Source organism: Canis lupus, chromosome 11 (genome assembly GCF_048164855.1).
Source record: "Canis lupus baileyi chromosome 11, mCanLup2.hap1, whole genome shotgun sequence".
NCBI lineage: Eukaryota > Metazoa > Chordata > Mammalia > Carnivora > Canidae > Canis > Canis lupus.
Genome location: NC_132848.1, coordinates 24,613,129 through 24,623,227, shown reverse-complemented (window position 1 = coordinate 24,623,227; position 10,099 = coordinate 24,613,129). Strand labels below are relative to the sequence as shown.

General features: G+C 50.9%; 1 protein-coding gene and 1 long non-coding RNA gene across 18 annotated transcripts in view; one reads left to right on the top strand and one right to left on the bottom strand.

The window, feature by feature from the left end:
• The window catches only part of EFCAB6 (EF-hand calcium binding domain 6), a 234,115-nt gene that overhangs the window by 81,636 nt on the left and 142,380 nt on the right, over window positions 1-10,099 (bottom strand). For all 6 annotated transcript variants that reach the window (XM_072843616.1, XM_072843612.1, XM_072843615.1 and 3 more), the window contains 2 exons: window positions 8,100-8,214; window positions 5,530-5,663 (listed from right to left, as the gene is read on the bottom strand). In XM_072843616.1, the coding sequence (XP_072699717.1) occupies window positions 5,530-5,663; window positions 8,100-8,214 (249 nt within the window). The remainder of the gene's footprint in view (window positions 1-5,529; window positions 5,664-8,099; window positions 8,215-10,099) is intronic.
• LOC140642701 (uncharacterized) overlaps window positions 1-10,099 on the top strand; it is a 37,347-nt gene that overhangs the window by 20,705 nt on the left and 6,543 nt on the right. For 6 of the 12 annotated variants that reach the window (XR_012039125.1, XR_012039130.1, XR_012039122.1 and 3 more), the window contains 2 exons: window positions 361-542; window positions 4,817-7,082. This is a non-coding gene — a long non-coding RNA (uncharacterized lncRNA). Of the gene's footprint in view, window positions 1-360; window positions 543-4,816; window positions 7,083-9,191; window positions 9,450-10,099 lie in introns of those variants that run through there. The other 6 variants (XR_012039128.1, XR_012039127.1, XR_012039121.1 and 3 more) reach the window with 3 other exon arrangements.

Sequence of the window (10,099 nt, the reverse complement as noted above, 5' to 3'; positions counted from 1 at the left end):
TGAACCCCGACAACCACACACTTAACAACCCTGCACAAACGGGCTCCTCTCCAAAATGAGGAAGGGCCAGTGTTCCCACTACTGCTTTACGGAGAGTTCACTCCTCCAGGAATATCCTTGGCATGACAGGTTTTTCCAAGATGATGAACCATGTTCTCCGGTGCCCTCTTTTAGGATAGAGCCCAGGAAAAGGGGCAAGAAAAGGCTCTTCTTTCCCTCCCTTCCACTTTCTGTGTTTATGGAACCTCTCCTTCTAGCACCAGAACTAAGAGGATGCTGGAGCTTTTTGGGGCAGAAAAGAAATCTTGCTCTTAAGGTTTCTACAGAAGTTTCATGATGTTTGACAACTTTTGTCTACAGGAAAACAAGGGCAGTACTGGATGGCACACTGAGGGGCCATTCAGAGGCCAGGGCTCAGTTTTTGAGAACTAAGCTGAGGAGCCAGCGCTGTCTGAGATCGCATGCCTGCTGCACCTGAAGGACAGGGAACACCTGCTCTGTTGGTGGTGTGGCACGAGGGCACGGCCATCTCCATCCTGAAGGTGAGGACATGGAGGCTGCAAGGGAACATGTGATTTAGAGGCCATGCTCCAACACCTGGAGGCGGGTTGCTTAGTTTGCTTAGGTTGCTTAGTTTCCAGCTCTGTCACTTAATATTGGTGTAAACTTAGGCAGGATATTTAACCTGGCCACACTTCCATTTTCTCATCTATAAAATGGGAATTGGGAAAGTCCCTACTTCCTAGGGCAGTGGTGAGGGTTGAATATGTAATATATACAAATCCCTGGCATGTTTTCTAAGTGCCCTAACATGTTGCCTGTTACTATTACGGTTGCCTGAGACCATACAGCCAGGGCCTGGCCCTCGGGCTTTGAACTGGTTGTCTTGGCCAATGTCCATGCTTCCGCCATATGTACTTCCTAAGTCTCAGGCTTGAAAAGTCGATGATGTGGCCCCACACCCCTCATTTCCATCAGTACCTGACACAGCCCCCACCTGGAGGTTCGTCTGGTGACTTTGGAGGCCCTGAACTCATACCTGTATCTCCCAGGATCTGCCTTAAGAGGTTACAACAAAGCAAGGCCCACTAGGATTCAAGTGTCTAGTTAAGATGTTTTGGGATTTTGTGGAAAGATCTATCTTCACTCACACATTCATTCAGCACCTAATATGTGCAGTCACTGTGCTAAATAGTACTGGGACCAACTTAAAGTGCAGCCCCTGTCTCTTGGGGGCACCACCATCCGGCAGGCAGGGGCCTGTGTCTCTAGTAGCACCACCACCAGGGACTTGCTCCGGGTGAAGGCCATCTCTTTGCTGCTGATTCCCTAGCGGGAAATCACGGTCAGCACCAGGCCCTCCCACCCGCTCCAGGCTCACATCTGCAGTGGCTTTGGGGCACCTCCGCTTGGACACCAAACCAAGCAAGAAGCAAGTCCCAAGTCAAACCCTTGACCTCCAAGCCCCGTCCTCAGCCTGCTCCTCCTAGGCCTTCCCACCTCTGCAAACCTTGGCTTCGTCCCCGGCCCCTCCCTTCCTCTCCTCTGCCACAGCCAGTGTGTGCACACAGATCCTGTCTCCACCCACCCCCCTGCTTCTCCCCATTCCACCAATTCTCCCCGAATTCCATAGAAGCTCCCAAGGGGCTTGCAGTCCCCACCCCTGCTGCCACCGCCTCCTAGCACAGCAGCCGGGGTGATCCCACTGCAGCTCAGGTCAGAGTCTGGGGGCTCCTCTGCTCCCTACACTGGCTCTCCACTGCACGCAGAGTCTGATCCTAAATCCTGCCATGACCCCCAAACCCTGCAATCCCTCTGCCCTCCTTCCTCTCCTTTGCCCCCTTGCTGTCCTGTGGACATGCCAAGCCTGCCTTGGGCATCTCGGGAAGTTCTCCACAATACCTGCACCCTTTAGCGTGTCTGCTCCAATGTCACCTCTCAGGGAGCATCTCCTGAGCCCTGTGGACAACGGCACCCCGATTGGTCCCTGACACTCACCCTGCCCTATTTTTCTTCATGGAACATGCCACCACCTGACAAACGAGACTTGTACATTCATGGTTGGCTCCCTTTCTGGAAGGTGACCATGTGACCAGGGCTCTGATCTGTTCCTTGTACCTCCAGCTTGGAGTGGTGCTTAATACACATTGTGGAATGAAGCTGGTGGGTCTGGAGAGGGCAGCAAGGGTTTCCTGAGCACCTATTATATGCCAAGCACTTTGCTGGGCAGATACCTGTTGTAACTACAATATGGTCCCTGATATCAAGGTTCTCAGTCTAGTGGGGCAGAAAGGCCTGTAAGCCAGGCATGAAAGCCGTGCTCACTGCCAGCCTGGACTGCCGGATGACAGGGACAGTCCAGATGCCATGGAACCCACATTTACAATCTTCACAAATCTAAAAACCTCCATCATTCCCCACACCTCGGTCGTTGGCTTCCCAGAATGAAGACTCCTAATTTTATTGGAGTCACACGGATGCAACCTCTACTAGACATGTGGCTTTGGGTAAGTTTCTCCCCATCTTAGACCCCTGGTTTCTCCATCTGTAAAATGAGGATGCCAAAGCCTACTTGACAGGGTAGTGTGAGGATTTAAACAGATGGGGCCACTTATGTAATCTTTCCAGTTCAATGTCTGGCATGGAACTGGAGGTTTTTTTGATTCATTCAACAAACACACATTGATCACCTATTACATGGATGGCCCTGTGGTGGCCATTTGAGGTACTGTGGATGGTTCAGGAACAATGCAGCCCTAATGTCTCAGAGGATCACAAGTCCACATGCGCTTGTGCTGGGAGGAGGACGGCCGGCAGCCGATCTCCCCACAGATCTGAAGGCGAGGAGGGAGGACCGAGGACTGAAGAAAGATCAGAGCTCCAGCAGGAGTTAGGCTGATCAAAGGGGTTGGACTGGCAGTCCAGGCAAAGGAACAGAATGTGCAAAGACATGAAGGGAGGAAGAACACTGGCTGGAGTGTGAAGTGAGGAGGAGAGGAGTCAGGTTACAGTGGGAGAGGCGGCCACAGCCAGTGCAGAGCTGGGGACCGCAGGCCAGTCAGGCAGGGACGGGGGCTGGTCCTAAGGGGACAAGCAAAGGGGACACTCTGATCAGGCCTGCATGCCGAGGCCACTCCGCAAGGTCTGGTGTTGAGGACAGACCGTGGGGTGAAAAATGAAGTTGGGGAATGTATGTATAGAATGATGCCGTGTGTGTGTGTGCGTGTGTTTGTAGGGGGTGGTTAGATCCTGATGGTTTAAAAATATACACCTGAACCCATGGACACATGCCTGACCCTGCAGAGATGTTATCTGGAGGGTAAGCCCTGGGCTGAGGGAGCCCCCAGGGCACAGGGAACCTGTGCTCACGTCGTGTCCCCGGGTCACCCAGGGCCTCTCTATGCCTGCTTTCCTCACCAGGGCAGGGAGAAAAGACGTCCCTTTTTCGGTCACGATGTCTTTCCTCAACTCCATGGTCTTCGGCCTGAGCTGTGGGCGTGTGACTAGCTTACCTGTGACCCCCGCTGAGGGCTGAGAGGGCCTCATTTGGCTACAGAATTACTGGGCAGACAACAGCAACAGCTGTGATAGTATCTTACACTAATACAGGTTGGGTTTTTCATTATTGCTGAGGAGAGACTTTCAAGAATTTCGCACAAAGAAGAACTCAAAAAAAAGTAAAGCGCTTCCCTTCCCATTCAAAAAATCAAGGCACACACTTTGTCTCATTCACATATACCTGTGAGGAGAACAAGCAAATCTCCAGTGACTTCAAGTGTCACCTGAATCCTAGGGCGGACCTTGTAAACTCTGGCAATTAGAGGTTCACTTCTTTGTCTCAACCACTAGATTATACATTCTTGGCAGGATAGAGTGGGTGTTAGTGAACGTTCATTGAATCAGTTCATTATGTAATTATTTAAAATAAAGATCACTGGGAAATATGGGACACATGTGCACTGTCACCAAGCCACATGTATACCAAAGGTAGGAAAACAGTGGTGTTAGTACAGAGCATGGCTCTGGTGTCCCCCCACTGGGAAAGGGGTGCAGAGGAGACAGGTGGAGGGCAAGGCCAGAAAAAGGAGGCTTGCAACAGAGTGGGTGAGTTAGCACCTGGGGTAAGGGCAGCAGAGGGGTGCTGGTCTGGGACCCGGGCCCCTCCAGTGCTCTGCTGACTGGCACAGAGGGAACACTTGCTCCTGGTGTCTCTCTGCTTCCCCTTCTGCCCTCCTGCCCTACAGGCAGGCCTTCCTTCTTCAGAACAGCAGGCTCTCAGCCCTCGCCCGACCCCTGTCTGCTCCGTGCTCCCCTGGCCGGGGCACTAGCTCAGATTGAACACTGAGGACCAGCCCTTCCCTGCGCACGCTTCCGGGGACTGTAGATTTTCAAGCCCAGGATTAGGATGCATGGTCTGACGGCAGGACAGAATGTTCAAAGTCAGAACCATCCTGCAAATCCACGCCAGACAGTCATCATAAATACATTTATTTTTAAATGAGAGCTTGGTAACCAAAATGCATCTCCACTTGGCAGTCAGTGCTGGGAAGAGGTTTCAGAAACACAGGGAGCTCGGGCTGCCCCTGCCACTCGGGGCTAGCTCCACCCCCAGCTGCTCCCCACCCTCCTCTTCTGGATTCACCGCCCCCCTCCTGGCCTACTTGCTCCTGCACACCCTGGGGCCGCCGCCCTGCAGCAATACAGGCTTATTAAATTGATCTCCCCCCTTTAATTGCTCTCTTACTTCTCAGCACAGAAGCAGTTTGGATCGTTCTATGCCTGCCTCTGTAGATTTCTCTCGTCTTATCCATTACAGCTTCCACATGCAACCCGTCCTACCAATCTGCGAGCTTCTCCCTGAAGCCCAGGACCTGTCCGCCACCTGCCTTCAGCAAGTTCCCTCTTCTATTGTTTGCTCCTTTCTTTTTCCAGTCGGCACATGCTGAGGGTTTAGGATTCAGTTCAGGGGCCACCTCTGCCAGGAAGTCCTCCTTAGTGGGGTCTTTTCCCTGTGTCCCCATGGCACACTACTGTTCCCTCTACAACAGGCAATCCAATCCCATGTGTCTGTACTTGGATGCAGATCCTACCTTTCATCCCCAGCTTTTAGCAGACATTCCAGCATATCCTAAGCATGTAATACTCATCTGGTGAGTGAATGGGTGGTTTAGAGAGAATGGACAAATGGATCCTAAATTACCTGTAACTCAGGATGTCCTGACCCATCCCTCCCCACCGCCCCTCCTTATTTCTCCAAGGCCTTTGAGAGGCAGAAGGCAGACCCAGCAAAGTGGCAGGAGGGAAGGACCTCAGGGAGGGGAGGGGATGGCAGAGTGAGGCCCGCCCGAGTCCCCTTCCCCAGGAAGGAGAGAAGGGGTGAGCCTGAGTCTATGGAGAGAAGTGCTATGTCCCGTGATGAGCAGAACATGACAGGCTCCAGGAATCAGAGCCAGCATGGCTGAATAGCTGGGAGCAAGGTGGGTTGGGGGGTGTCCAGATAAGCCAAACAGCAGACAGGTCATAATTTACCCGGAAGGCTTCCTTCAGTCTCTGGGGGAACTGCTTCAGGCACTCTTCAGCGGTTATAAAGTATCTGTCCAAATTAGTCTTGGAAAGAACTGGAGTCTGCAATGGGATCACTTCTGGCCTGCTCATTTTAGCATCTGAAACAATGACATAAACCAGAAGACTTCCATTAGTGGCACACATACCTCTTTATTTCTGTTTCAATACTGCATTTCTTCCTGCCCCAAATCCTGCCAAAATACAGAAATAAGGCTTGTGAAATGAACTTAAGCATTAACGTTGTTATGCTCTGGTTTCTTTTCCTTCAGTGTCTTAGATATCACTGCAAAAAGAACTTGTTCTAGATGGCAGGGCCGCGCTCCTGTCCAGCACACAGTGACCACCATGCCTATTCTTCCAACAGGGCAGGACTACACCTTGCTCATTTCTCATTCCCAGAAGCAGCGAGTGAGAATTACTGCCTGGTTTTGGTTCCTAGATTCATGTCCCAAACATAGCAATGTGTAAGACAATCACATTTGTTAATCCGCCAGGTGTTTCCTGACCACATATCTGCTGGACACTGTACGAGGGGCCTTCAAACATTTTTTGGTCTTTCAACAACCTTAAGAGGTAGATTCTCTTCTTGTGCTTCATTTACTCACAAGGAAATCTATGATTACGCCCATTTTACATATGAGGGGATGGAGGCACAAGGGGTCCCCCCCCCCACTTCCCCAAGGTCACGACAGCAACGCTGAACCCTGGCCTGCCAGATTCCAGAGCCCTGAGGCTAATTACTGGGTTATATCCTTTCTCTCCCCTAAAACTGAGGAAGAAACTATAGTCTCTACTTAAAAAACAAGCCATTTCAAACAAACAAACAAAAACAACAACAAAAAAAACCACAAGCCATTTCCATCAGGTTGGGATTACTGGAGTGTGGCCTTGTTTAAAGCCAGGCTATAAACCTAGGACTTTATTTTAGATGTGGTTCTCTGCAGGTGTCACAACCACCCTCTCCCCACTGCTGTGGTCTGCAGGATAGACGGTGGGCAGTGTCAGGAGCTCATGGGCATCCTATGGTCCAGTCTCCTTGAACCTGGCTTCTATGTCACCTCCACCTGGGCTTGGAGTGGCCTCCCTCAGGTTCACTCCATCTGGCAGATAATACTATCTACTTAAGTCCCCTCTGCCATGCACACCCCAGACCCCTAGCCCGGGGCCAGCTGGGGCCTGGGTCTCTATCCCCACCCCTGTGAGCACCTGGCTATTAGAGGAGACAGGTAGCGCTGGGAGACTGATGAGAGGTGGAGAAGGAGGAGGAGAGCGGAGGGAAAGAACAGAGGTGGGGAGGAAGCCAAGAGCAACTGATGGCTATTGAGTCAAATTTCCATCCTGTAAGGGACTCACCGCCCCAGGACTCTGGGCAAGTGACTGATACACCCGGGGCCCCCATTTCCTCACTTGAAAAATGAACTCACCTAGCATACTGGAAGCACTAAAATAAATGTGAGTTCCTTTTCCTTCAAAAATGTCAAAATATATACCCAAAGTGTCACCATTCTAAAATTCTATGGCTTCTCGAATTGCCTGTTTTCATGCATGTGGGACCTCTTCTCCCCTAGGATAGGACAGTCAAATGCTCATCTGCCATGGTCAGATGGGTCCTTTGCATTTTCCCGGGGAGAAGTCCCAGCTGCCAGTCTCTCTAGGAGAGACCCATCACACTGCCCAGTCATCTCCCAGACAGAATGTGGGAAGGATGGCAAAACGCAAACAGGGCTTCTGCATCCTGCTCTGTCCAGTCTGCAGTGCATTCGCTGCAAAATCATAGAGTATTCCATCAACATGTTTGTGTGATTTCTGCAGCTTTTCTAGAGGGCTGATTTGTCCATTTAAATGTCAGCAAGAGTGGAGACCAGGGGGAGGATGACTCGGCGGAGAGAGGGGAGGCCAGCTGCTCATCATGTCTCTGCCAGGTGTGTGGCCAGGGGAGAGTAAGAGTGGGTGACAACAGCTTCCAGGCCTGAGCGTACCGCACGTGAAGAATTTCCTGGCAACTGCTTTGGGGCAGCAGGAGGTGAGGGCCAGTGGCTGAGTGATCTTGGGCATGTCATTGAATTTTTTAGCATCTGTGTGTCCTTATCTACAAAAAAGGAGGAAGGATACTTGCCTTGTTGGTATATGGGTGCCACTAACCACAGACAAACAGTATCTATTCTCAGGAGGAAAATCCCAAAGGACAGGAAGCGTGATTGAAGAAGCATAGGCTTTGAAGCAAATTTTAGAAACCATTTGTGCTCTAAGTCTGTAGAAGGCTCTGTCAGGCAAAATTCTGCACTCACAGTTTGGTTTAGCGAAAAGAAAAGGCCGAAACACAGTCAGATAAAATCAAACAAAAATGTCTGTTGCCAGTCTTAGAACACACACTGTTTGAGCATCTCAGCTCACACTGCTTCAACCCAGTGGCCTCGAGGCAGGGCTCAGGGCTCGAGGCAGGGCTCAGGGCTCGGGATGACTGGTGGCGCTACCAGTGTGTGTGTGTGTGTGGGGGCTCTGTCCCTGCGGGGCTTGCGCTGGTGATTAGCTACCTTCAAATCCTGCTGCAAAATCAAGATAACTCATCCCTTCTCTCTTATATCCTATTTTTGCCGTCAGCAGAGCGTACTGGTCATCATCCATGGGCATTCCACTAGCTTCCAGTACCTGGCAAGGAAGAAAGTGGAGGGAGAGGCAGTTAGGTTGCGGCAGGCTCCCTGCCTCCCTGCCGGCTGAGCTCCTCCAGCCCCGCAGCCACCGCCCCTAAGCTCCAGCCTGTGATTGTTACTTGTCTGCCTCCACCCACAGTCGCCCTGTGGGCGGGGCCCGGGTGGCCTGGCTCCCTGGCCCGGGGCAAGGTCTGTTTGTTGAGTGAGTGAGTGAACAAAGGAGTAAGTGGGCTCCCAGCCTTGGTCTCAGTGGGCATGGCACTAGGGGCTGCAGTTGGCACTGCAAACCTTTCCAAAGGCCATGCCTTCCAAGACATCTAAATTCACATAGGCTGTGACTGCAGTGAGTTTCGAGTCTCCTAAGTTAGATTTATATTCACATATACCCTAGGAAACATGAACAAAATAAAGCAAGGTGGTTTGGGGAGGGAAAACAAAAATTTTTACTCAAGTTTCATTATGATCTTCAGTTGAAACTGCAAGCTACAATGGTTTTTTGTGGGGGAGAGGGCATCCACGGACCCTTTCCTCTCCTTATGTGAGTGCACTCACTGAAAGTCATCCATGAATTCCCTTCATTCCACCACACAGAGCCCACTGCTTACTAATGGTTTCCATTTTGTGTGAGTAGTGGTGGTGGTGGGAGGACAATTGAAAAAATGCACTTCCCTGCATTGCAAACAGTGAAGCAGAATTATCTAGTAATGCCTTCCTAGAAGAAACTGATGAGTTGGACTGTTCAAGAAGCAGATGATGTTGGCACCCCCTTTGTCAGTGGCCAGTAGGCCAGCAACCTGGCTGGTATTACCTGCCATAGGTAAATTCCCCCCAGAAGGGATGCTGAGGAGAATATAAGCAGGACAAAAGAGACCATCCCTGCTACTCTCAAAGCACCACAATTTAAATTTGAAAACATGGGTTTTCTTCCAAAAGAGAACACTGAATCACACTTTAAAATGTGTTTGTGCATCAAAGGGCCAAAGACATCCAGCATGACTGAACTCGCCCAGGACAGATGAAGGAAATCTGTCTGGGAGAGCAGAAGAGTCTGAAGACCAGTTTTGAAAGAAAGGTTAGTCTGTGTTTTGAGAGGAAAGGGGGCAGGAAATACACAGACCAGCCATTGACATATGTCGGGGGCTATGATGCCACAGGAAGCCACAGCAAGTTGGAGAGCAGAGGACAGAAGGGTCAGCATCACACTGACTGCATTCTGTGGAGGAAGCTGAAGGGGTAAGGAAAGGGGGTGAGATGAGACAGTACTCATCACTGCTACCACCAATTTCATTACCATCATCAACACCATCATCACCATCACTACCACCTTCACCATTATCACCATCATCACCATCATCACCATCATGACTTCATCACCACCACCACCATCATCATCATGACATCATCACCACCACTACCACCATCATCACTACCAACACCACCATTACCACCATCACCACCATCACCATCATCATCACCACCAACACCATCATCACCACCGTCACCGTCATCACCACCATCATGCTTATTCTGTGTCACATGTCAGGATGGTACTGAGGCCTTTACAGATACTGAGCCTTCTGCTACGTCCTCTTCAGACTCGAGCTGCAAAATGTAAACCCGCTGAGCGGCAGCAGGGTATCCACAATTTGTGTGCAGTCATTGGCTCCTTCTGTTTGGGCACCTCCTTCTTGGTGTACGGCACTAGGACCCAGGGGGCTGGCATCATTGGCTGGTTCTTATTCTCACTGTCAGTGTCAGTAATGCACGGAATGTGACAGTGGCTCACTGTATCTGCACTGGCCCAGTAGGTCAGGCTCTGGCCTTGGCTTGGCTTGTGTGTATGAGTTGATGTCAGCAAGCTGCAGGATGTGTTTGGTGCAGGA